The 26,948-nt window shown below is 42.7% G+C and overlaps 4 protein-coding genes across 6 annotated transcripts; 2 read left to right on the top strand and 2 right to left on the bottom strand.

Annotated features, from left to right (window-relative positions):
- Positions 1-1,665: 1,665 nt before the first annotated feature.
- pnpla8 (patatin-like phospholipase domain containing 8) lies at positions 1,666-11,785 on the bottom strand. 2 transcript variants are annotated; one of them, XM_034577657.1, is made up of 10 exons: positions 11,509-11,785; positions 8,569-9,470; positions 8,237-8,386; positions 7,996-8,147; positions 7,223-7,317; positions 6,937-7,108; positions 6,746-6,803; positions 6,364-6,558; positions 3,480-3,675; positions 1,666-2,746 (listed from the first exon to the last, which is right to left on the bottom strand). In XM_034577657.1, the coding sequence occupies exons 2-10, from the start codon at positions 9,457-9,459 to the stop codon at positions 2,472-2,474; spliced, it is 2,184 nt and encodes a 727-aa protein (XP_034433548.1). In that variant the 5' UTR covers positions 9,460-9,470; positions 11,509-11,785; the 3' UTR covers positions 1,666-2,471. The 2 variants fall into 2 exon arrangements, with proteins under 2 accessions (XP_034433548.1, XP_034433547.1); XM_034577656.1 differs by lacking the exon at positions 11,509-11,785 and adding an exon at positions 10,716-11,327 and having other exon boundaries at positions 1,686-2,746.
- A 28-nt stretch (positions 11,786-11,813) lies between these two features.
- Positions 11,814-14,896, bottom strand: LOC117756981 (THAP domain-containing protein 5-like). Of its 2 annotated transcripts, none has more exons than XM_034577635.1 (3): positions 14,432-14,896; positions 13,852-14,038; positions 11,814-13,496 (listed from the first exon to the last, which is right to left on the bottom strand). In XM_034577635.1, the coding sequence occupies exons 2-3, from the start codon at positions 13,990-13,992 to the stop codon at positions 12,765-12,767; spliced, it is 873 nt and encodes a 290-aa protein (XP_034433526.1). In that variant the 5' UTR covers positions 13,993-14,038; positions 14,432-14,896; the 3' UTR covers positions 11,814-12,764. The 2 variants fall into 2 exon arrangements, with proteins under 2 accessions (XP_034433526.1, XP_034433525.1); XM_034577634.1 differs by having other exon boundaries at positions 14,466-14,896.
- A 176-nt stretch (positions 14,897-15,072) lies between these two features.
- LOC117756983 (dnaJ homolog subfamily B member 9-like) lies at positions 15,073-18,479 on the top strand. Its single transcript, XM_034577636.1, has 3 exons — positions 15,073-15,224; positions 15,838-16,092; positions 16,988-18,479. The coding sequence occupies exons 2-3, from the start codon at positions 15,876-15,878 to the stop codon at positions 17,455-17,457; spliced, it is 687 nt and encodes a 228-aa protein (XP_034433527.1). The 5' UTR covers positions 15,073-15,224; positions 15,838-15,875; the 3' UTR covers positions 17,458-18,479.
- A 2,641-nt stretch (positions 18,480-21,120) lies between these two features.
- Positions 21,121-25,610, top strand: LOC117757394 (aldo-keto reductase family 1 member B1-like). Its single transcript, XM_034578515.1, has 10 exons — positions 21,121-21,337; positions 21,795-21,962; positions 22,351-22,467; positions 23,988-24,065; positions 24,158-24,280; positions 24,353-24,459; positions 24,560-24,641; positions 25,123-25,206; positions 25,358-25,440; positions 25,520-25,610. Exons 1-10 carry the CDS (start codon positions 21,272-21,274, stop codon positions 25,560-25,562), a joined length of 951 nt encoding a protein of 316 aa, XP_034434406.1. The 5' UTR covers positions 21,121-21,271; the 3' UTR covers positions 25,563-25,610.
- The last annotated feature ends 1,338 nt before the right edge of the window (positions 25,611-26,948 follow it).

Raw genomic sequence — 26,948 nt, 5'->3', positions numbered from 1 at the left:
ATCTAATTCTGAGGAGGAGGAGGAGGAGGAGACGGACAGCTCCTGCCACAACAAGCAACTAATAACGCAGCGGCACAAACTATCTCCGGTATCGCTCTCTCTATATGTATACGTATTCGTCACTCCTTCATGTAAGCACAGTCTGACAGGCTTCACTTAACCTCCACACTTTGGCCTGCATCACACTCATGGGAACCAGGATGAACATCGCCAGAGTGTTTATCTTCTGCTCACCTCATTTGTCCGTCTCGACTGCGCTCGTCAGAGACACAGTCTGACGGGAGGGTTAAATGATACTTTTGGAGTCTCACGAAACCTCACGTCTGTGGCGAGGTTTTAAATTCTACATGAACGTTAAAAGTCCAACCGGTGTGGATTTTTGGGGGCCGAAACCAATATTAGAGAGTAAGAGTATTAGAGAGGATTTATATTTTGCAAATATTCCCACGGTGCCGTTATCAAACCCTTACAAGGAAACGTAATTGAGGCTTGACACTTCACCTGAACCCCTAACCATAAACATTGTGATTAATTACTTAATTTGCCAAAAAGTGAGATATGTCCAAAGCAATTTCATGGATTAATTTAATTGCCGGCTCAATGACTCAGGTTTAGCACTATACACAGCAGTTTTAGATACATTGTATTATATCAAAAAGAAAACACAAGTAAAACCAAATATGTAGAACTTCTTTGGTGGATTTAAAACGTGAACGCACATCTTTTCTGGATTGTTAAGTTGGTTTGGAGAAGTCTCATTTCATTCAATTTTGAACAGCGAACTGATCAATTGGTCATTCTAATAAACATCGTATATAATCAGTTTCTATGACTAATGCATTTTAAATGGTGACCTTTTTGATGAATTCATTGGCTACCTGGTGCATTGTGTTTTACTAATGGTTTTTGAGTCCCATCAGTCTCTTAAACATGGTAACAGTAAATTTAAAAGACTCTCACACATCTTCATCTAAGAATTATAAAGAAATATTTCCAGTCACACTGCAACAGATTGATTTTAGCGATCTGACCCCTCAGTCTCAGTTTACTCACTAAAAAGACCCAATGAGGGCAAAACAAAATGTAGGTAACACAAACACTGGCCGCTGACCGAGTGAAGCTCCTGCTGGCATTGGTGGGCGGAAAAAAGCCTGGTCCATCAATCTCTCAGTCAAACCAGTTGTAAGACTGACAGGAGCGAGGGACCAGTCAAGTGAAATACTCGACATATTGTTTTGTGTTTCTTCTGACATGTGTCGTGGTGATTTGTGGGCGAGAGTCATTGTGGCATATTGTTCACGTTGATTGGGGCAACGACGTGTGACTTAGTGGAATGAAGGGACGGAATTCCAGTTTGATCTTCAGTGGGATCAAAACAATAAAGCAGAAAATCATTGTGTGCAATTGAGGGGGGGGGGGCAATTCATCATAGGAAGACACTTGGCATTCCTATGTGGCAACTCTATTGATGAGCGCTTTGGGATGTGTGATTGTGTGAAGAAGGAAGCAGCAGAACGTAAAAGCAGATAAAAGATGAGCAAAATCAAATATTAAATTATATTATCATCCCTCACATTTTTATACATGTGGACTTTTAAAGAAATCCTTCCGAGTTCAGAGGTCAAAAGAACAGAGTTTGTCATTGCATTTGAAATCAAGTTTTATTATTTCATGACACTTTTTTTTTTTGCATTCCACAAATTAATGAGGAAGGGAAGAATCTTTTTTTAGAACATGTGTCAAATTTATAAAAGGGTGTGGCATCAAAAACCAGGGCTGAGGAATTCAGGCTAAATAGAAATTACACTAACTAACATATTAATCTACAGATTAGATTTGTAACACGAGGATGACACGGATTATATTCTAATAGTTTATTATGTTAGCAGATTTCAGTGTGGGTGTAAATACAGAATAATGCATTTCTTCCATCTTAATCTCCATTCCTAACAATAACACTCGTAAAATCAATATTATTTCAAATAGTATTTACATTTTCAAAAGTGCATGAGGTCTTTCTTCTGTACAGTGTAAAGAAACAGGCAGTCACGTTTCTGTTCTTACTGTGCAATCATGTGTTAAATTACAGGAAATGAAAAAGAACATCAGTCTTTACAAAATTGGCATAAAGTTTTCAACAACAATAAATGTGGTTGGATCATGCACCAGCCCCAACCTGCTGCATTTGTCCCAGAAATTCTATCTTACAAACAATAAATTACCTCTTTTTAAGTTATTTTCACAATATTATTATTACTACCGTCTTTATTGTTTATGAATAATCATCTTTTAGTGTTTGGTAAATGAAGGTGAAACCATGAATATTTACACATTTCATTTTTGATTCCCATTGGAATAAAAAAATAATAAATCCAGTTCGGGCCCTTTTATTTATTGGTAGTGTTTTTACACTCAGGGTCCTCTTACCTTAAAAACTCTTTTTTGTGGTGTTTCTGTTGCCAGGCTAACAACTACAGCTTGGAGATGAAGGGCAGACCCTCGTACATGTCGGCTTTCAGCTTGGCCCACTCTGCCAGCCTCTGGATGGCGCCCTTCTCCTGGCTGAGCACGCTCGCCGCCTTCCTCAGCTTGGCCTCGTTTTTCTCCAGGTAGCGCTCGCCCTCTTCCTTGAGGAAGTTCAGCTTCTCGATGCGGCTCTCGTTCAACGGGATGTCCTCGCTCATGTAGGGGTTGAAGCGGAAGTAGGTGTCCGGGGGCAGGAGGGCGTCCAGCATGGTGTGCACCTCTGCAACCAGGATGCAAGGGGGGTTTTAAAGCTGTCAAAATCCGACACTAACCACAGGCAATTTTTAAATGTTCATTATTGGTCTTAAACATAGAATACATAACTTCAGCCTCTAGGTGTCTTTCTATGAGAACAACAATTAAAGACTTAAAGCTGCCTGGTTAACATGTGTATCGTTAGCTGTTTGGTTGAGTAGAAGCATTGGATGTCTCGACGCTTGCCGGCACCTTTGCCTCTTTGAAAACCGGTTCGCCTAATGAATCCGGGGATAGGATGGGCCGGGAATGGAAGGCCGCATTTAACAAAGCCTTCGATATGGCACAGCTAAGTCCTGCTGCTCTGATGCAAGTGGTCTTCAAATGCATCCTCCAAGGGATTAGGCCCGAAATTGAGACACAGCTCTAGTCTGAGATCCCGAAGCAGTGATCATGGGAGTTGTTGTATTCACGTTGCGTGAAGTGACCAATACAACCAGTGAAAGCAAAAATGGCTAACTGGCCCGCAGTGTATTTTTCTGTACCACAGAAGTTACAGCAGAGACGGGTAAAGCAGATATAACAGAATTTCAAAGGCCAAAAAAAGAAACATCCTGTTACCATGAATAAAAGTCGATTTCTCGAATTAAACATTGTTGGAAACATTTTGGATTATGTAAGTACACAATAATATATAACATAGGTGTAGTTGACTTTAGACATTTTAAATATAGAATTGTTACATATTGTGGTCCTACCCTCTGTATCTGTGGCGCTGCTGATGACGTGGGACAGCTTGGTCTTCAGGCTTGTGTAGGTCGTGTTGTTCTTGCCCGCCGTCTCGTGGCGTCCGGTGCCCAGAGACAACACGCACTGCAGAGGCGTGTTTGGCCACAGACACTTGCACTCGTGGATGGCCAACGCTGTGGGGTTGTTAATCAGAAGTCCTCCATCCTGAAGACGAACAGAGACACACCTTCAGCATCTCTTCACTTAAAATACGTTTACTCACATCATCGCATAAAAGGGAACATTGCATATGTGACATGCGCCTCTGGTTTGAATATATTGGTTGTGACAGCCTGCAGGGGACAAATGAGGTGAAGAGGACACACTGTCCCTGAGCTACACAGCTTCAGGCCGGAGGAAAAGAAACTCCAGGGGCCAGAGATGTGCTGCGCTGGCAAACAGCTCTGTTTATTCAGGAGTAAACAAGTTAGAAAAACGTGAATCAGCAGCTAAAAGACCTCTTTTTTGGGGGGGGGGGGGGGGGGGGGGGGGGATTTGGACCAGGATTGACCTATATAATGAATATAATAGCTGCGACTCAGCTTGAGCGAAACATGATATTGCATTTTCCCATTCTAATCCTGACTGATTCAATTTAGACGCTTACCATTAATTATTTGCTCGCTTTTTTAATTGGTCACGTGCCGTCGTTTTCACCGAACAGTGTTTCTGACCTAAACGATGCCGACAACGAAGAGAAAGAGGCACAATCAGGCTGAATAGATGCCCGGGAACTGATTTAGAGCTAAACACTCCTCTCAGTCTTTCCCCCTAGTTCTGCGCTGGAACTTCTCCAACCGCTGAAGTGCTTTTGGCGAGGATTAGCGGAGATGGAGAGTGTGGCACACAAGAGGTCTGACGCTGCAGAGCGGAGCTGGGGTAAAGGTTGTTTCAATGCCCCATGGGGGGGGGGGGGTGGGTGGGCAGGAGAAATACATAAAACAAACTTTAATCCACTATTTCCTCTGGGCAAAAAGTGTTGGAAAATGTCTGTTTTTATGAATTAAATGCTAAATCACGCAGTTACAAATACCTGCATAGGTTTAATATTTAGCTCTGAGAAACGTATTTTGGATTCATGCTTTTGTCTTTGTCCTCTGGGATCATTTCATCTTGTGGTAAGTGTAGCTTGGATGGTTACATAGTTTTCGGCTGATAGTTAAAAATCTCCATTTAGAAAACGATTTTTACTTCCAAATTCATGCTGTCGAGCTCTATGTTTTTCTTCGCTGTGTGTATGTATGTATGTATTTTTGGTGCCATGCATGGGAAATTTTCTCCTGAGAAATACCGAGGCTAGTGCTGAAAACTAGAGTAGGAGTGAGACCGGTGGCGACGGTTGCTCAAACTGACGATAAAAAGAGGAATCTGGATAACAACACACGCACACACACGACTCATTCATGCCCCATATTTCCATTCCATGCTGTCATCCCCGAGTCTGCAGGAAAAATGACGGAAAACAGACACTTTATGCAGAGATGCCAGCACATATCATACAAGGAAATGGAGATATTGGCAAAAAAAACTCTTGGGTCATTTCTTTTAAATCTGATTCAGGAGAATCGTAGCTAAGGTAGGTAAATATGCAGAGTGGGATTAGAGATTAAGGTTCTGTTATTGATTAAACCGAGTTATGCGCCGTCTTCTGGCCTTAGGAAATGGCAGGGGAGAGTAATACTGGTAAGAAGTAGGGATAAAGCTAATTTTGTCTAAGTAGGTTATCAAAATGAAGCTAAGCCTTGAGGATAATTGCTGCTCATAAAGACCATCTAAAGATATCTGACCTAATAATCGAACTTTATCAAATAACACATTAAACCGACTGTGTGAGCAGCTCCCGAAAGGCAAACCCAAGAGGTATATAAAGATCATAGTGGTCACAAGTAAAGTGCTTTATTACTTCAGACACTTTTGTCCAGAATAACTTGTAATCACTGCAACAGTACAGGAACAGCAGCAGCCTGGTTGTCATTCACTGACCACTGATTTAACCCTAATCTACCATTCTCTGACCAAAACCTCAGCTTCCCTCTTCCTGTCCAACTCATAGACTGTACATAAACATGGAAGACGTGTCTCTATCGCCCCCATCTTGCATATTTGGAGCCAGAGTCTGCGCAGTAGCCATCGGGGGATTGAGCCACTGTATCGAGGTCCCGAGGATACGCACGCTTGGCCAATTGTGAACCAGTCTCAGCAGTCAATCTGACTGCCTCCCCCCCCGCCCCCATCAACAACTAATTAAAAAAGAAACTTACTGGAAAAATGAACACTATCATTTTGATTAAAATGACAAAAAACTTTTTTTCCTACCTCTTTGTTTGGTCCATCTCCCATTAACTAACATGGAGGAGGCAGGATTCATGGCCTATACTGCAGCGAGCCACCAGGTAGCAAAAAATACACTTTTGGGGAGCTGTCATGGCGTCCATCTTTATATACAGTTTATAGTCCATCTCTGTGACTCAACAGCAAAAATAATTATATAATACTCTGTGTTCTCATTATACAGAGAACCGCTACTTTAAACTAAAACTGTCCAACTAAAATCAAATATTAAACTTTTATCTATTTCTGACAACATCAGACAGACAGGGGCTCTCTGTCCTTGGCACCAGTCTTTTCAAAGACACGGCCACATTGTGAAGAAGAATATTGATTGCAAAGATTTCAAGAGATTTGACTTCTCAGATCACCATGGTGACCAACATGGTCATTTCAGACCACTTGCAATGATGTTGCTGCTCTGCTTTTTATCCATTCTGCAACCTCTTCTATTTTAATTAATGTAACTTAACATCCCTGAAAAAGGTGAACGCCTCTCCCAGAGTTCTCTGCTTCGTGTCGTACCTGGTGAAGGTCTTTTCCCAGGACATATTCCTGGAAGTAGCCTGGAGCAGCGGACGAGGCCCTGATGGCCTGCCACATTTTGTGTTTGCAGTCTCCAGGGTAGTGGGACCTCACTCCGGGCATGAGTCTGTAGTTCCTGAACACATAGGCCTTCAGAGGTAAACCCCTGTTCACAATGGTGCTCACTGCTGACACCTGGTGGACAAAAAAGATTGTATTTAAAAAAAACTGTGCCAAGTCATATACATTTTTACATCTAATTTTAACACCTGAAATATAATGGGTGTCTTTGAATGTCTATAAAATATAAACAAACAAAATTAAACCATGCACAAATTTAGTATTTGTCTGAACAGTGTAAAGATAAACAGTTGTGATTTACTTTTGGGCAGTCTGGGTCCCTGGCACTCTCAATCATACACCCCTCACCCATCCGTTCCCTGGAGAAAACACAAACATTTATTACACAAAAAGCAGAATTTAAACTACCCCAGCATGCAGCTATTTGAATGACTTATTTTGAGCAGCAGGGAGGAGATGTCATGACATGAAAAACAAGTCCTGCAGACTAACTTGAGGATGTGTTCCCAGATTTCACTGTCGTAGAAAGCATGGCTCCAGCCCATCTTGACGGTTCCAACGATTACGTTCTGCTTGAACACATCCGAGCCCAACTTCCTGTACATCTCCTCACACTCGTCTAAGGGGATTTGATAAATGCCTAACATGAAGGCCAAGATGGCACCTAAAGGAAAGAAGAAGAAATTTGGTACAAAGGGAAGTTCACATTAAATCACATGTGGAATCAAAGACATTAAAATAATTAAAGTCAACAGATTACTAAGCAGTGCCAGTTTACCTGTGCTGACTCCACAGATGTAGTCGAAGAGCTGGTGGACTGGTTTCCCGGTCAGCTCCTGCAATTTACGTAGAGTTTGAAGTGCCAACAGTCCCCTGTAAAAAAAAAAAAATGATTGTATTAGAACTAATAAACATGTGGAGATTGTTTTGTATTTTTCTCTGGTGCAATAGAACCCCATTAGTTTTAAGCAAGCCTGTAAATTTCATTGAGCAATAGCGCCCTCTGCAGACATATGTGATGATTCATTTTGTTGGTCCAAGCGATTAAGTGGTTTTCATGTCCAGAAGAAATAAAGCCTAGTCCCACTCACTGAACTGAAACAGTGGATATTACCCATGATCCCCTGCTTCCTGAACCAGAAGAGCTGCTGCTGTAACAAATGCATCAAAACTCTGTTTTTGATATTATAAAAATGTTCTCACTAAATATCTGAGATATCTCTTTTTAACTGATCCACTGTTCAGTTACTCTTGAACTTCCTTGATCTTATTCAGGCAATTTAAGCTCCAACTTTCAGTCAATACTGCGCACAGGAGATCGTACCCCCTCACCAAAGTTTCAGAGAGAGAACAGACGTTCAGGGTAAGGTTAAAAAATTGCATAGTCTTGCTTTAATAATTTCAGTGGTGCACACACTGCAAATTATGGTCAGCATCTCTTTTCTGTAGCCACAGTAACAATTGCAAAGGAAGGTTGTGTCATTTAATATTAATCTGTAGAGTGTTTGTTTGTAAATTAGATTTAGATGGGGAGTGTCTCAGAAGCTGTACCTGGTCCCTCCTCCATCTATGGCCAGGACTCTGATTCCTCTGCCTTTGACTGGTTCTGTGTAGCCGACCAGAGCCAGAGCTTCTCTCACAGCAGACTGGAGAGGAAGGTCTCTGGCCTGGCGCAATCGCAGCAGGCAGGGCATCGCGCTCGCCTAAAGGACAAACATGGTGTCAACTACATTTCCAACTTTGTACAAACATTTAAGGACTGTGCAACCCATCTCACAAAACTCTCACTAACCTTGATGGCTACACCTCGTGTCTCCGGGAACTCCCGGAGATGATGGCTGAGTTCCTCCACGCGACTAGTAAGGAGTTTGACGTCCGTGACCCTCAGCAGGCCTTTCACCAGAGCTCTGGTCCTGTTGTCTACACTTACCCTGGCGATTATCTGCATGACAAATACACAGCATGAACAAAAAATAGACATCTTATAAATATAAGGCCTCCAACACATTTTACTTGTCTATACTTAAGAGGCCTCGCTTATTTACCTACGAGCCTTTTGAAAGCATTTTGATATTGCTGATGTTTTTACCACTTTGGACTCTTCTCAGCATCAATGCCTCTTACCTTCTGCCTTTGTGTCAACAGCTGTTGCTTCCTTTCCTCCGTTTTCCCCTCTTCATTTGTCTTCTCCTCTCTTTTCTCACCAGCGGGCTCTCCCACAGCGACCGCCGCAGCCTTGTCTTTCTCAGCTGCAGCGCTCTTGGAGTCACTTCTAAATTTTGGGACCAGTGGTGCAATGTAATTGCCAACAAAAGCCTGAACACTGGGCCGAGGGTAGGACAGGTAGCGGGTGAAGCCCTTTTTAGCAGAGGTAGTTGGCACCGGGATGGGCTGAGCTATGTTTTCTGTTGCAGGGGTGTCAGAGGAGTGCACCCCCACTGGTGGACTGTACTTATCTGATGGAGAGGTAGTTGCTGCTTCAATATTCTTTGCCTCCGCCACTGGAGACAAAATAAGAGTCTGTTCCCCTGTTCTCCGAGGAACAGGCTCGGAGACGGGAACATCGCCTCCTCTGTCCTGCTGCAGAGGCCTGTTCTCTACATCTTCTCCCTCTGTGTTGGTGCCAAAGTAATTATTGATGTGCTGAGCCAGAGTGTTGTAGGTCTCGTCCATGTTGGTTGAAAGAGCTGTCGGGTGAAACAGCTGCGTAGTTTGTTTTGCCACAGTGGTGGACGAGCCTGGGGCAGACACTTTAGCCGCTGAAGCTAAACCGGATGTGGACTTATTGGTGGCAACAAAAGGATTTTCTATGACTTGGTGACTTTGCTTGTCCAACTCTTCCTCTGCTGTGTTCTTCTCACCTCCGTCCTGCTCTTTCATAACGGGTTCGGGTTTTTCTGCATGGGTGCTACAGACTACGGCGCCACCAGGCTTGAAGCGGGAGAACTTGGAGATGAGGTCGGTGCTGCCTACTGCCTTGGTTACGCTGTCCAGCGTGGACCTGATCCGAGACATGCGTTTGCTCACTGGGAACAAGAAGAGGTTTACAGTGTAAAATCAGTTTGGAAGGTAATTATGAATATTGCTTGTTCCATAGTTACAATACAACTATACCGAAGGCAATTTGGTTTAGGGCACGTAAAAGAAGACAAAACATGCATGATCAATAAAAACAATAACACAATAAAAAGAGATGTTCAGTTGTGTCGAGCTAAAAGTGATAATTAAATCAAATATTCCACATGGCAGATAGGCATTTGAGAGTAAGTGTTTTTGTTTATGTGCCAAGCTCTAGATGGAGCAGAGACTTGCCCTGTAATGTCTGTGCTGGTATGTTGAGCACCTGAGGAGGAAAAGATGATTTGGAACAGAGCAACATGGGTTGGGTTGTTGGTCCGAAGGGCCATATTCCTGACCCGCTCCTCGTAAAAGCCAAAGAAATCCAGTCTCCATGGAAAAAGAAGTTAACTAGTGAGCCCATAATGTAGCTGAGCCCTTGGGCTACCCACACTGGTTTCCCTAAAGATCAAGGTAAAGATGTTCCTTTTTTCTCTTTAGTATTGTGTAACCATATTGCTTAGTAATTGTGTTTTTTGAACTGCATTTAAAAAGGGTTAGCTAACAATGAGTCTAATTTGTTCTTATGGATGTTAGTGTATTTAACTAAGAGTCCTTGGAGAAAGGCAGCTGTGTGGCAACAGAGGCAGATGCCAAACAGTGTGGCAACAGAGGCAGCTACTTTCGAACGATGTCTCATCAAAGGCAGCTGCCTTTACATGTAGGTGGCAGTTTCTGTTGACAGCGTAAGTGCCTCTACGAGCTACCGCTGCCACGATTTGAGCTTGCCCCTACTGGAAACACACTGGGTTTAATTTATCAATAAGGCCTTTACTGGTCTTTTACCTCCTTACACAACCTCACTTATGCACTGCTGTCTTTTAATGTGGTCTCTCATCTAACATGCTGCATCACACTGCAGGTGCACACGGTGTTTCAGTAAATCCAGTTTTTCTCATCATGACATAAAAACAAAACAGCTGGCTCTCTTTTTTTACAGTGCAAGTGAAAATAAAACCAACAGAGGGCTCCATCGGATGCCTTGGTAACCATAGAAACGCCTAGCAACAAAAACGGATGGTGACAACAGCTTCCACAGAACAGATCAGAAATAAGTTGCTGGATCTAAATATGGAAAACCTCGCATCGCAATCCGATGTGAGTCTCACAGCGGAGTCGGCTCAGCTTGTGAAAATCCTTCTGAAGAGACGCACTGTCACCGGGGACCAGGAGGGAAGCCCTGTGACGAGGCGTGTGGACTGGGTGTCGAGCGAGGACTTCACGGTCGACGAGGGGGAGAGACAGGTCGGGGAGTACATCCGAACCTGGGAGCTGCCGCCCCACTGGCTCCACAGCCTGTATTTCCTCTGCACGACCGAGGAGCAGCATCACACCTTCCACCACTACCAGGCCCGCTTCAGCGGCCCGACTGCAGGGAGGCCGATCCAGGGGACGGCTTCAGTCTTCTTCGTCATGTGCGCGTCTAAGGTGGAAGCCCGGGATCAGCCCGTGGAAGTGGGCTTCTTGGTGGAGTCCAACACGCTGGTGCACACGCCCGGAGCCACCAGGTTCACAGAGACGTGGCTGGCGGATGTGATCGAGAGCAAGGCTGCGCTGCGACATGCGACAAATACACCTTGATCAGCCCCGAGAGCCACATCCAGCTAGCACGTGTTAGCTAAGACGAAAACTCTGTTGAAATGATAAGGACTAGTTAGCTGCCATAGCTTCTGAATTGTGTCCCTCGCGTTTACTGCACCGTCAAATGTTAGCGAGCTTCCCAGCGGTTTCCCAGCAACCGTATTCATGGACAGACACATTTTAGATTTACGTATAAGCTTATTTAAATGATGACACCTCTCGAGCGTGATGTTTGGAGGCTAGCCTGCTAACCACACGGCTAAACGAATACTAGCCACATGCTAATTGGCCGCTGCTAGCCTCGTGAATGAACGCGGTGTTTTCTACGCAAAATCACGCGTGAAACTACACAAGTCTTCTTCTTACCTTTCACGACACAGACCGCAGCTGAAATGTTTCATTCTATGAGGTGCTGGACGGAGAAAATAAACAGGAAGTAGACTGGAAGTGACGCGATAGGTCTGTTTTAAGGGGCGATGTTTTATTTCTGCCACTAGATGTCGACAAACACCTGTAAAATGAACTGAAAATATTTCTATTAAAAATAATCTGAGCCCATGAATTCTGCATTATTATTCGCCGACTGTTATTTGGATCTGCACCAACTCATAAATATCAGTCCCCTAAACATGTCTGTTTTCTTTTCCCCATCAATATCCATGAATTATGCCCTAAAGAAAGGGGGTAAACAAAATCTTGGATCCCTCCCCTGATCTGGATCCACACAAATATTTAATTGGGTTCTTTCCTGAACCATACCACAGCCTTTCATCAAGTTTCGCAGTAATCCATCCAGTATTTTTTGTGTAATGCTGCATACTAACAAACCGCTGGTGAAATCATGCCCTCCTTGGTGGACGTAATAATCCCCAAAATGCGCCGACAACCCTATAAGATGTGGTAAATCATCAGAGTTTTTCTTGACTCTAGGTCATCAATCAATCAATACAGTCAAAGCCAAATGAGATTTTACGTGGGCAGAGGTTTGTGACATAAACAAGTATAAACATCTCATAAAATTGACATTTATGACACATCACAACAACATGACATTATATTATTGACTGGGTAACAAAGGCGAAGTCTATAAAACACCAGACCAGACGATGAAATACAAAGACGGACAACAATGCATAAGAAAAACTGCAAAAGAGCCATTAGGTAGATAAGATGTGGTGTTGATCACATCATAGAACAGAAGATCAGGATAGGTATCAGTCACACATTGAAACAGATCACTGAAAATCTATCAAAGACGATGAAATACAACAGATGGAAATGCTAAAGAAAACCAGCAAAAGAGCCATCGATAAGATAGGTCTTGGTGTCGATCACACCACACTCCAGTAAGTCAGGAATACATCAACAAGCCACTGAATGATTGTTTCAAGATTTGAAACAATAAAGGAAATAAAATTGTCCTACAGTGCCATCATGTGGACATAAGATAATCAGGGAAATGTCACAGACCAACAGGTATCAATAAAGTTCTGTAGAAAAAGGTACAATCAGTATTTCTGTGTTTTATGAATGGCATCTATAGAAGCATGTGCAACATGTCTGCAAAACTGACTTAATGGTAACAATGTAAGTACATCCACATCCACAATATCTGTCCAAAATCAGAGCAACATGGATGAAATATAATCTTCTAAAACTTTCTGCTTCTCTTTGAAAACAGCCCCGTCCCTCTTCAGGAGCCCCACCTCCGTCTCGAGAGTGTGGATCTTAGCCATGGTGCTCTCCTCCCTGCGATCTAGTTCCAAGATCTTTGCATGCAAACTCAGGATCTTGCTCCAGAGCTGATCTTCGTCCGTGTCCAGTCTGCAGTACGAGTGCTCGTAAATGGAAACGTGCTCTCCCTCACCGGGTCCCCTCTCCTCCAATGAGCAGCTCGTGGGTTTGTCCTTAACCATTTCCACTGTAGCGAAGCTGAAAACCTGGCCCAGAGCTGCTTGGAGCGCCGCTGCGTCCACGTTTGCCTCTCCATTTGAGAAAGAGCTCAGCGACTCACAGCAGAACACAGTCACAGCAGCGTCAGCGTGGGTCTGGTCACACGGAGACACAGCGAGGCAAGACGCTGTTGGCATTTCACTGTCACCTGGTACCACACAAGCAGCTACCTGTGTCTCTGACAGGTCCGCGTGGCATGATATGCCAGTGTCTGGCAGATCAGATATCATCTCTGTGTGTTCTGCAACACTGTTGTTTGTTGGTTTTGACTCAAAGTTTTTGCATGTTCTCCTCAAAATGAGTGGCTTCCTACTGAGAGCAGAGTCAAACTCTGTGGGCTCAATGTCAGCGTCTAAAGTCCCGAGTCTGGTCTTGGGGCTCCGCACTTTTTTCTCACCATCCTGAGAGCAAAAACGAAAGGGACAGTTTATTAAATAAGACAATGCAAAAGTCAGAAAAGATGAAGCATAGGCAAAAACACTGTAACAAGCGACATGATCAAGGAAACAGAATTCCCCTGCAGAGCTGTATAACTCTGACAGACACTGCAGAATCACAAGCAATGCAAGAGAATGACAAATTAAGGACAGGCTTGTTGCATACCAACAACATCTTGGCTTTTTCCTGCAAGAGAAAGCTGCTTCCACTCTACTTGCACTCTTTCTCTTGCAGAAGAGTTGGACAAAGACTAAATTTCGCTATGTGCAGCAAGTCCTCTCTTCATTAGACAGTGAAAAAAAGACAGCAGGTACACACCCCTTCAGCGGAAGGAAAAACAGTCGGTACTGCCGTGTTCTTCAGGTAGCGGATGCCCCATCGGATATCAAAGCAGTCCTCTGTGAAGTGCTCGCTGCAGAGGCACTGGTGTCGACTCGGGGTCCACTCCTCCCGCCTCATGTTATCCACCCATCTCTGAAGCCTGGGCTTGTCTTGTAAGGGGAATCTTAAGGGGGTGAAGAAAAAGTGTAAAATAAAGTTCTGGTAAAATGAAAACTACAACAAAGATTTTCTAGTATGAGCACATTCTTATATTTCTTATTCCGAATATTTTGTATGGTTTTAATGGGGAATGATCTTGGGTTTGTATATTTTGTTCAGTGTGTTATGTGCCTGACACCTTGCTGCTGTAACACAGGGATTTCCAAGCTTAGGATCAATAAAGTCCATCCGTCCATTTCAACACTTTCCAACACAAAGTACAAACTGCTGTAATAAGTATATAGATAAATATCCTGGCCCACTTCAGGAAGATGCTCTCCGTTTGTAGCTAACTTCTCTCTGCCTCGATGATCAATATTATCTTGAGACGCAAACACTCGCAGACAAATCAAGTCACCTCAAAGAAAACAGCTAAAAACAGAAAAACATACGGGTAGAAGCTAATTCTCCTGTTGTCTTGTCTGGACGAGCTCCCCCCGCGGTTTCTGCAAGCCTTCACAGCGCAGTACCGCGGCATGTCTGCAGCCGAACCACATGAAAACACCTTATTCTCACACGTCTGTACCGAGAAATACGTCCACACAGAAACAGCTTCAAAACACTATCACTTCCGGTTTGTAGCCCTCCTAAAGGGACGTGATTTCTGTCGTCAAGAGCGTTAACGTGCCTTCCGCGACTCTTAAAATGATGCACGGTTATGGGAATGTGAGCGATTACGTTAAATAACATTAGTTACGCATCTTGTTTTAATCATTCAGAATGTATTTTATGCAAAGGAGTTAGGGAATATTACCCAAGTTAGCAGAATAATAATGAAAACGATGTTTAAGTGCCGCGCCTCTAATGAAAAGCGAAGGCGGAAGTAAAAAGCGGCTCGTCCTCTCGCTCGTGTGGCACCGCGCCCACTTCCCGCCCTCAACGTGCGCCGCCGGCTCCGCCAATCAGCGCGACGCGAATCACTGTTGCCGGCGCACGGACCAATCGCGTTGCGAGTCGTGGTGTTCGGGCTCCGGAATGCGAGTCGTCAACAAGCGTCAGCCTCGGATCAGCTGGAGCCGCAGAGAGAAGTTCAGGTCCTCTCCCAGGTGAGCTGACGGTTACTGGACGTATAACATCCATGTCGTCGAGCCGACATCTACCAGCTGAAGTGCCGCTGACGAGGCAGAGCTGAGGGAAGCGCCTTCAAAACTGTGAGTTGTCTTTTTCTGGAGCTAACCCCCCTTTTTTTTGGTGTTTATTTTAGACTAGCTAGCAAAGTGATGCTAGCAAAGTGAAGCTATAAATCACATATTCTGTCTGTCATTGAAAACATTGTCTGGCTGTATTTACTCGTAAAGTTATAGAAGCAAATTGAGCTATATATCCTACAGTGTACATTCTGTTTTTAAACCCTTTATATAGCTCCATTTGCTAGTAAAATAATTATATCAAATAAAGCTCTATAATCACATATTACTGCTGTTTGTCAACCCGTTATCTAGTTTTATTTGCTGGCAAAGTATTGCTAATAAGTAAAGCCATATATTATATATTCTGGCTGTTATTGGACCCATTATCTCGTTGTATAAGATGGTAAAGTAATGCGAACAAGTAAAGCTATATATCCCACATTCTTTGTTTTTGAACCCACTATCTAGTTGTATTTGCTAACAAAGTAATGCGAACAGGTAAAACTTTATATCATACATCCAGGCTGTTTTGGAACCCACTATCTGGCTTTATAACCATTTTACAGCATCTTTCTTTGTGTCAGAGGTGTGGGACCAGTCCCTTAACCGAGGTGTCAAACTGCTCTCTTCGCAGTCGCAGAGGTGCCAAAAGAAAAGAGAGAAATCAGCAGTATGGCCGCAGCTCAGTCCGTGTTGCTGCTAGCGGTGCACGTCCTCCTGATCTCAGAGTTCATCCTCGCCAAGAGGGACTACTACGACATCCTGGGGGTTCCCAGAGACGCCACCGACCGCCAGATCAAGAAGGCCTTCCACCAGCTGGCCCTCAAGTACCACCCGGACCGCAACAAGGGCCAGGACACCGAGGACAAGTTCAGAGACATAGCGGAGGGTATGTGCGTCATCATGTCGGTCATTTCTACACAATGTGGGGAAGATATTCAAGTCTCTTTACTGACTGGGTAGACTCTGTTAGATTTTAAACATCATATCTCTCCTGTGACACAAGATTATTGAACATATTTTAGGAATAAAGGTCAAATAACTAAAGAAAAGCCAGTGTTTCAGGATAAAATCTTCAATAGGAGCGTCTCTCTGTTTTTCTCTGAAAGACGATCCTCACATTCATACATGTAATAACCTGTCTTGTTTCTTTTGTCAGGTGACATTTGTTGTGTTAAAAAACTGAATGAACATGTTCAAGAACCTATTTATAGACACGTCCTGACACAACAAGCCCGCTCTGGGAAAGCTTATACATGGAAAATGAAACTGATCATGGTTCTCAGCTTTTGTTGACAATGAATAGATGACAAACATTGATTCATTTCATAAAGTTGAACTAGAAATGTGCATCAGTGACCCCCATTCAAACTTGGTATTAGCATCCGTTCTGAGGGATCCAATCACAAGTGGTCAGCATCGAGTACAGGTCTGAACACACCCGACTGCCTCATGAATGTGTCCTGGCCACATTCTTTTCACTGTGTAAACGCTAATCCGTCCAAGGCCACATTGGAACGACAGCCTACTTGTACCTGGTGTCTCAGACAGGCTAGTCTTCTCATACATAAATGACAGTCGTGAATATTTGTATAGAGAACAGGAAGAGAAGTCAGATCACTGGTCACAGGTAACACATTCAGAACATTTTAATGCCAAATGTGAATATATGTACTCAACGCTGTCCACTCCGCATCTCACAGTAGGGGTGTAACTAGCATGTGTGAACAGAGGCAGGGTCATAGCAACCAACAAGTGACGTCATGTGTCTTTGTTTCCTCCAGCGTATGAGACACTGTCTGACGATAAGAGGCGGCAAGAGTATGACCAGTTTGGCCATGGCCCATCACCAGGGGAGAGCCATGGAGGAGGAGGAGGAGGAGGAGGCGCATACAACTTCCAACAGCACTACCAGTCCTTCAACTTTGACGACCTTTTCAAAGACCATCACGAGCATCATCAGCAGCAACACTTCAACTCGCACACCTTCGCTCATAACCAAGAACACCAGAAGAGACACTTTGACAGCCACTTCCAGGCCCACCGCGAGGCCATGAACAGGCACAATAGACAGTTCCAGCAGCAGGAGGCCTTCGGCGAAGGACTCTTTGATGACATGTTTGAGGACTTGGAGAAGATGTTCAACCACGGCGCCAGGACTGACGGCGGATTCCAGAGCGCGGGGAAGCAGCACTGCAGGACAGTGACACAGCGGAGGGGGAACATGGTGACCACCTACACTGACTGCTCCTGAGGCGAGCGGAACACGGCGCGCTCACAGACGGCAGCCGTTCAGGACACTGCTGGGCTTTTACTTGTGGTTTTTTGAATTGATTGCTAATTTATCACTCGGTGGAATAGAGAATGGTTTTGTGTGGCTTTTTTTGTGTAATTTCCTGTATGTAAGGAACAAATATCCAAGCCGGCCTCGTGAGGGGCTGCTTCCAAGCAATAACTTACTCACATTACTGCTCATAGCATAAGTATTCGTCTCACTCAGATACCTCCCTATTATTTAGCTTGTGAGTTTAATTTTGTTTACTTATTCATTTGTTTCCTGATCGACTAGACTCAGGTATGGCCTAAAGTCAAAAGATTATTTTTTCTTTTGTGAGCAGTGAGGCAATAAGATTGATCAAACATCAGTAATAAACTTGTGCAACATTCATTCTGCAGCTTATTAGGCCATACTGTACAACAGCATTTTTGCTGATATAACAACAGGCGATGCTGAATTTAGCATCGTGTTCTACTAGAGTCTTCTTGGTTTTTGATCCTTATCTTAATGATTAAATTACACACATTTGGATTTATGGCACTTGTATCAAATTTTGCTGTGAAAATGAACCTCCACATCCCGAGATGTGCGCAGGTTGGACGTAATCAACTGTTACCTCGTTTTTCCATTTCTTTCTACAGAGCTGCATCTACCTTCTTTTTCAGTCAGGGCAGCCACAGGCAGCGTGTGTGTGCTCTCGCTCTATCTCAGCTCTTTGACCAGTTGTTTTGACCGTCACAAAATCCAGGCGTCATCTGCCAGTGAGGCCGAGTTTCCTGAACTGAAAATAATAATGTGCAATATTTAGTAACCTTTTGCTCTTGATGATGTCTATCTTTCATAGACAGTGCTATGATAATGTCATTGTCTGATGTCCGCACTTTGTTTGTGTGTGTGAGTGTGTGTATGTGTATGTGTGCGTGTAATGAGAGACCCTGAATGTTGATTTGTTGAACAATGTTTGGAGAATGATTAAAAAAAAGTTACGAGTGCAAAAAGTTTGATTGTTTATTTTTGATTATTTAGTCTCAGAAATATGAATTATTATTTCAGGTAAAGTTGATATTTACCCTTTAATTAGAATATTGTCAAGAATAAATAAGAGTATGAAATGTAAATTTGCCTCCGGGCCATAATCTAAATATATTGAGTGTTAAACAGGTAGTTTGCAGTGACATAGGTCTTGTGGGGGTTTTCATGCTTCTCAGAAAAAAATATAATGGGACATAGTGTGAAATATGGTGTATATATATGCATATGTATATATGCAGTGGCTGATAGCGTAAAACTTTCAACTCATTTTACAGAACTGAAGAAACTCTCCTAATTCTCAATTTAAAAAGTAACTTATTTTGTCAGCCCCACATCAGCAGTGTTTTTCACCAGTCTTCAAGGAGGCTGTTGTTCACATTAACAACCAGTAGAGGGCGCACTTTCACAATACAGGAAGACAGTTCATAGTTTAAAGGTTCAGTGTGATTCAGATTTAAGATTTCGGTGAAAGAGATCTATTGGCAACAATTGAATATGAAATAATCCTAGTGATGTTTTCACCAGTGCACTTCGTCTAGATTGGATGAATTTTGTTTTCTTTACCCTAGAATGGTCCCTTTATATTTAAATACTTTAAATTTACATCAGGAGCAGGTCCTCTCTTTCGAAGGCCACCATGTTTTTTACAGAAGCCCAGACTGGACACACAACACCTTTTGAGTTTTGATGACAACTGAAGGATCCACAGGTTCTCTTTCATGTTTGGAAGGGGAGGGTGAGGTGAGGGGTGTTCATCTGCAACATAAATACTGAACGAGGCTAAGTTGATAAAAAATAAAATAATAAGGATGCGATATACAGGTATATGTCAGAGGGAGTCTAGTTATCATACCTGCTTAAGTGAACCTTGATAAAAAAATATATATTTAAAAAAGAATGTCAGACTTCAACATGATCAGATCAGTGAAAGAATAAATGTACGCCTGGCACATCAGGCCAGCAAATATGGACAGCTCCTGATGTTGCATCATCAGTGTATGAATGTGTACGGTCATTGTTAAGTGTTTTTAATATCAATTAAACTAGAAAATCTCTGTACAAAACGCAATCGGATGGAAACACAGGGACTTTTTAAAAACACAACAAATGTGTCTGTCAGAGCAGAAATTGCCCAAAAAGTGTGGATAATTCATTTTCTGTTTTCACTGGAACTTGTTTCCAAGGTCAACCTTTGACTCGTGTGCTGCTTCACGAGTTGTGCAGCCCCACTCGTGGAAATATTGTATCAAGTTGAATTTTGTGCACAGACATGCAAACATTTAATCAAGGTTCACTCCCAATCCCCTCTGCTCGACTGGAGCCTGTTCATCACATGTACTTCACTATGAATAATATAGTATGTGGTTTGGTTTATACAGGATACAATGCAATATTTAATCCACTAATACTACTATCACCACCATTACACCTGCACCCATTATAGGTTTATTTCAAACGTCATGATTGACAGCTGAGACTGACTCACGATTGGTCGACCTCGTGGCTCCATCCCTCGATGGCGGCGTTCGTACCCAGGAAATTTCGGCTTCATTTTTGGATGGTGTGGCGGAAGAGGAGACGTGACGTGTTCCGCTGGTTATGGAGTATTCAGAATTTTTATGATGCATAATGTTTTTCTTTGTGACAGCACGAGTGTAATTTCTGCATGCTGCCTCAAAAGTCAATGATTCAATTAGTATCACTGTGATGCAGCAATTTATTACTATTGTGTTTTCCTTGTCTGTATGTGCACTTTTAATGTCATGTTTTATGTCTTATGATAAAATTTATATTTTTATTTCAGCTTATATTGCACTTTATATTTTGTACTCCTTTGGATGTAATACTGTAATATTCTCTGTACTCTGTACTATTATATTTTGTGTTATGGAATCTTAGAACCGGCTGGCACCAGAATATCCTTTGGGATTAATAAAGTCTTATCTTATCAAAGCTCGACTAATAATAGTCTTTGCTATTTCTAATCTACTTGTCCCTATAGGCAATGTCAGTGCTAGTGAGTTATAATCTACACTACGTACTGATCTGTATGGTAACTTTACATTTTCTGACATATTTGACATGTTTTGGTACAAAAGTAAAACCTTAAAACGTTTGTCAAAGTTCAGGCATGAAGTGTCAGTGAAATCCACGAGATATGAAAACCACCTGAATGTATTGCCCTTACCAAAGGTTGCATTTAAAATAAATTAATTTACTGGAGTAAAAATGTGTAATATTAAAGTTTGACTTCCTTTAATGTTTGTAAAAATCTATTGATTCATTTGGTGTGTTTTATAATTCCCATGATGAAAAAAGCAACTTCCTGGTTTTGCACCAATAGGAAGGCCTCATTAACTCTTTCCCTGTCAAACAGAGTCTTTAGAAATCTGCTCAAACTGAATCAAAGCAGTTCTTTACCAATGTCACATAATCCCTTAGTTTCCCTCTGTATCCTGGGTTTCAAGCACCACACCATCCGTTGCCATCACAACATTTGTGCTGATCCCCCCCCAACTATCGACGCTCTGCCTCTTGAACAGTTCCATGGCCTGGATACCGTCTGGCTTTCAAGGCAAGACATGACTAATCGAACCCCCAGAGGCCCTCTTCTCTGCCGGCTAACCCCTCCTCTCTCTCTCTCTCTCTCTCCGTGGCATTTATTATTAAAGGAGAGGCTGCCTCCTTTCCCCGTGGAGTAAAAGGACTTGTCCGCTTGCAACGACCGGCTGAGGGGCTGCACGAGCACGTTGCCAACATGATACCTGCGGTGACGCTCAACACCGGAGCGGAGATGCCCATTGTGGGTCTGGGAACGTGGAGGGTAAGGAGGCTCAGCAGTTTTTATACTTCGCCCCCCCTCACTGAGTGTGAGAATACAGCTGACCGGGTTGTGATGTGTTTTTCTCTTCTCATGAGCTTTCAGAGCTTCGCTGATCTGCATCGACTGTAGTGTTAGGCTACTGTAGGCCTGAATCCACTGGTCCTGCAGTGTAGGTTACTGAGGATTGTGCATTTAAGTGGTGCAATGAAGTACATTGTTGACCTTTTGAAAACGTTACCTCTTGCCTCAGGGTAAATATTAACATGTTCTTGTCCACTGACCTCTGCCTGGCAAGATTAGAGTGGTCGTGGTTTGACAATTTGCCCTGGTGAGCATTTCCTACCATTAAATGATGAATGGATATTAGTGTAAAACTAGATCAGCACATCACCTGGTACATCTAATGTTTATCTACATGTGCAATTTCTTTCTTTTTTGTATCTCCCTATCTTTGCAGGCAGAACAAGGAAAGGTCGTCGAGGCTGTAAAAGTGGCCATAGGCGCCGGTTACAGGCACATCGACGCCGCCCTGGTGTACCAGAATGAAGAAGAAGTCGGCGCTGGGATCCGTGCAATGATTGATCAAGGAGTGGTCAAGAGGGAAGACCTATTCATTGTCAGTAAGGTACGGTGCATGCCTGGTCATACCCAACACCAAACTGCCCCTGATCCTGCATTAATGTAGTGGAAGACTGTCGGTGAATGAGACATACATCGTAAAGTATTTGAGCAGCAATCAAACCAGATAAGTGCCGTACAAACTGCAGTCTAATAAACACACACAGAGGCTTTTTAATCACCACAAACACGTGTGTCAGGGCAGAAACTGCTGAGTCATCTGCTCATTCTTGGCCTCATGAGTTGTATAAGCCCACATGTGGGAACGCGTTAAACCTGAATGCCTTTAGTCGAGGTCCCCACGTTTTGTTCCGCCTGCTCCATTGTTTAATTCATCACATGTACGACTATCACCACCATCACACCCACAGCAGTTATCCGTTTGTCGTCCACAGCTGTGGTGCACCTTCCACCTTCCATCTCTTGTGAAGGGAGGGTGTGAGAAGACTCTCAGAGACCTTAAACTGGACTACGTGGACCTCTACCTCATGCACTTCCCTATGGGAACCAAGGTTTGGAAACCACTGTGCTTTCATGCCCATAAAAAGAGAGTAATCCAACTCACCTTTGGCCTATTTCATCTGTTTAAACTTGACTTCAGACACTGATACGCATCGCAGTCATTTGGAATTTGAATGACACTTTTTTCCAGTTTGTGGTGTTTCTAGTAAGGATTTTCTTTTCGATCAGTAATGGTGAATAAGATCTGGGTGTGGGAATTTAGACTTTTTAACTGACCTTAAGAAGAGCAGATTTGTCTGAACCCCTCTTGAAACGGGTGGAGATGTGTGAAGACCAGAATGAGGCAGAACAGCAGCAGTCAGTGTCTTCACAGTTGCACGATTCTTGTCCACCTGCTGGTTATGCCTCGTCACACTTAGTGAAGCCTTTTGGTCCAGTCACTCAATTATTCTTACTCATCCTCATCTTACATTGAGCTCGAACTGAAATTACCTCAGAATTTGAAGTCCTCTTTCTAGCCCTTGGGAGATTTGTTCAACTGATCCTGTTGTGCTACATGAGACCGGTTCAGCCTGCCATTCTGTTCAGTAGCCTATTTTATGTACTAATATCTCTTTTGAGTAAAGTGTAAGCCACACATTAAACAAACCTAACTGGCCTAAAAGGCAGATGCGGTCTGAGAGTTGTTCTATTTATCTGCTTTTATTGCGTGCCCGTCTACATAGGCAGTATTGTCGGCTGGTTTGTTAATCTACCATAAACCAGATAACAAGCAAAGAGCAACGGAAGCACCACCAGAAAATCTGGATTGTCAACCAATGTCTTTGATGGCATCGTAAGTGGTCAAATTTGTAAAAATGTGCCCAGATGTTGAAGCACAAGTAAAGAGGAAGGCTTTGTGCAGCAGTGAAGGTTGCATAAAGGCTGTAGTGTTGCAGTTGTAGGGCAGGAGAGGAGGTGAAGGGGAGGTTAACAAACAGGATAATTCTTGTACTATTGAGAGAGTCATTCTTAGAAGAGAAATGTTTGGGATTGTAAGTGAAGACATTTCAGTAATGATCTACCCACCAGGGGTAATCAACCATACATCAACTCTGCCATGCACATAAGGCTCACCCATGCTAATCCAGCAAAAAAATAAAAGTATGATGGTGGCATGGTTTGATAATAAAGGAAATGGCAAATCGGAGTCACAGCTATGGGTATAAAAAATGATTTTGGCTTCCCCAAAAACCTTTGATGATCATAGCATAGCATGCTCATCTGTGGTTTCACACACGGTGGAGATCCTCGTGCTTTCGAAGCCTCTGTGTTGATATCTCCAGTCTCTGCTGGTCCCTCCCCTTTACCTTGTTGATGCCAGTTTTCAGTCTTGCTCTGGCGTTGTCGAATGCTTCCTTGCTGCCTGACCAAAAAGCATTTTTTTAGGCTCTGGACCAGGCCTTCACCCCTGATTCATGCTTTGTGGTTGAGGAATGATTGTATTGTCTTTGTGATCACTAGAAATCATTTAGACATCTCCATCCAACTTAAATTATTTTTTTGTTTGTTTTTTGTTTTTAAATTGCAGCCAGGTGATGACATTTTTCCTTTAGATGAACACAACCAGGTCATTTCTGATGGTAGCAACTTCTTGGACACTTGGGAGGTAATTGCAATAGACGCATTGCGACATTTCAAATGGACGATCTGTGCGATGGAAGATACATCACTTATACCAATGTGCAATGTGTCAATAAGGCTATGGAAGAGCTGGTGGATGCTGGGTTGGTCAAAGCAATCGGCATCTCCAACTTTAACAAAGACCAGATTGAAGCCTTACTCAACAAACCAGGCCTCAAGTACAAGCCTGTCAACAACCAGGTGAGAACCACGATTTCCAGTGTGAGAAAAATAAAAATAAATTTGAGATAAAGCCTTTGAGTGTTTCCCCAGATTGAGTGTCACCCGTACCTGACCCAAGTGAAGTTGATCAACTACTGCCACTCGAAGGGAATCTCAGTGACGGCCTACAGCCCCCTGGGATCCCCTGACAGACCCTGGTGAGAGGAAATATCACATATCATACATAAAGGTATTGGCAGCTTTACATGTCAACAATAATAACTGTAATCTCTCATTTGTGGCTCTTATTTCCAAAAGGGCTTCATCTGACGAACCCTCTCTGCTGGAGGACCCGAAGATCAAGGCCATCGCTGACAAGTACAACAAGTCTCCAGCACAGGTAAGAAAGAAACATCTTTGTGATGTCTCACCCCTTCTCTTTTTTCCTGGAAATATAAGATCTTAAAGCGTGTTCGATTTCGTTAAACTTCTCAAAACTGAGGAAGCATGTGTAAAATGAGCAAATGCCGTTGGCCATTTGAAGCTTTTATAAAAGGCACTTTATATTGGATATTCATAGATCACATACCAGATAGCAGCAGCACAAGTGTTCAGCATGAACAAGTGAACAAACAGATATTGTATTATGATCTGCAGGGAAATCAGCCAAATGGCTTTGTTTAAAACTTTGCAAGGCTTCGTTTCAAAAGTTAAATAACAGGAAACCACAAGGAGAAAGCCACTACTGTCCCATGGTGTATAAATGTGTTACGAAACGGACCATGGTAACTTTAACAGTACGGCATTGTTTGAATTTGGTGAATGTTCAAGGAGATAACACAATAATACATCAAATGTTTTTGCACCATTTTCCAAACCAGGTGCTCATGAGGTTCCACACCCAGAGAAATGTGATCGTTATCGCAAAGTCAGTAACACCCCATCGAGTCAAGGAAAATTTCCAGGTATATCGAGCATAAAATTCTACTCATCTCAGGTTTTATGTGCTTTTTCAACTTTTAGCTACTTTTTTTGTCTGGTTCCTTTTATGCAGAACACAAAAAAAATCTGCCTCTGGTTTTGCCTGACTTGCTCAGATGCGTTTTCTCTTTTCAGTTGTTTGACTTTGAGTTGAGCGAAGAAGACATGGAGACCATGCTGAGCCTGAACAAGAATTGGAGAGGATTCCCGATGCCATGGTAAATAAACAGTAAGGGGGAGAAACATTCAATTATCGTTCTCAGGTAAACCACATTAACCTTTTTCTTTTTCCTACAGGGCCTCCAAACACAAAGACTTCCCCCTGAATACAGAATACTAACATACAATACAATGGACTGCACTTTCTGCTGTGCATCTATTCTTATAATTCAGATTTTACGTGTTGTGATATCAAACTAACGTGTTTAGAAAGACAGAGACTGAAGAAGGATGTCAATATACTGAGCTTTTGCTGGACTATGATCTCCTCTCTTGTTAAATGGTTGAAGGTTATGTTTAAAAGGGACAAAAGGGGAGTGGAAGTTGTCGCTGTAAAATGTTACAACCGCATCCAAACAGGCTACTAAAGTAAAACACAATTTTAATGACACTTTCACAACTGTTCCTTTTTTGTAAGTTTAATTACAGAATCACGAGCGGTGTTCACATATTCGGGAATGTGGACCGTTTATGTAAGCTGCATCCTGATGATCAAAGCCTGACAGATTGGGTTAAGAAGAAGATAAGATTAGTTTTTTTAGAACTCAAATAACTTTATGAAAAAGAAATCAGTGTTTGAAATTAACGACAGGACAGCTGCGGTTAATAAACAAATACTGGTATTCAACTGAATTTTAGTCCAAATTTACGCTTGTTTATAGTTGCTCATCCTTTGGGATCACAAGTATTCTGTCAGACTCTGGTACTTATGCTGTATTTATTGATCTTTTGAAGTTCCTGTGTAAAACAATGACTTTCTGTAGGCATTTTGCAGTATAATAAACTTGCCTGAAATCTGAATTGGACCATACCACTACAGCAATACACGTGAAATATTTGAGCCAATAAAACATTTTTGGGTTAAACCGTCTGTGCTCCTACATCTTCATGACATGAACTTGGGTCTCAAGATCATTCTGCTGATAAACCTTTTCAGACATGAACTCCAAACATATGAAGAACGCAGCAGGAGATTCTCTGGGTCAGAAATGTTCACAACAGGATCATCTCCAGCATGTTGAGGTGAGAGGTGACGTCTCCACATAATCTCCTGCTGTGTTCTCATAAGGGCTCGCAGGGACATTCTCGGGAGTTCATACTTGGGGGCTGCCAGGAGAAACTGCAGAATGTGACTTATCTCGACGTTCACACATGCAGCCCTCCAGACAAACTTAATTACCTGCTTTACAGTACAATGATAAACATGTACTTTATGTTCAGCATAAACTAGTTCCATCTAAATGGCTGTTATGTACAGTACATCTCACAGGATCAGTTAGTCTTAAAGTACACTGGACTGTATACTTTATATATTAAGTAGCAAAATAATCAAAACTACTTTTCATGTGCCTTAAAAGTGAAGCATTCCCTATCACACTACATTTATGTTGGCTATATATATGCGTGTGTATGTTTATACCTGCGTGTATGTTGATCACACCACTGCAGGTTCCGGCAGCTCATTGCTGTATCTGCTGGATGAATCTGAAAGAAAACTTGCACCGAC

The sequence above is a fragment of the Hippoglossus hippoglossus genome, chromosome 23 (assembly GCF_009819705.1).
Source record: "Hippoglossus hippoglossus isolate fHipHip1 chromosome 23, fHipHip1.pri, whole genome shotgun sequence".
NCBI lineage: Eukaryota > Metazoa > Chordata > Actinopteri > Pleuronectiformes > Pleuronectidae > Hippoglossus > Hippoglossus hippoglossus.
This window is presented reverse-complemented; position numbering and strand designations above follow the sequence as displayed.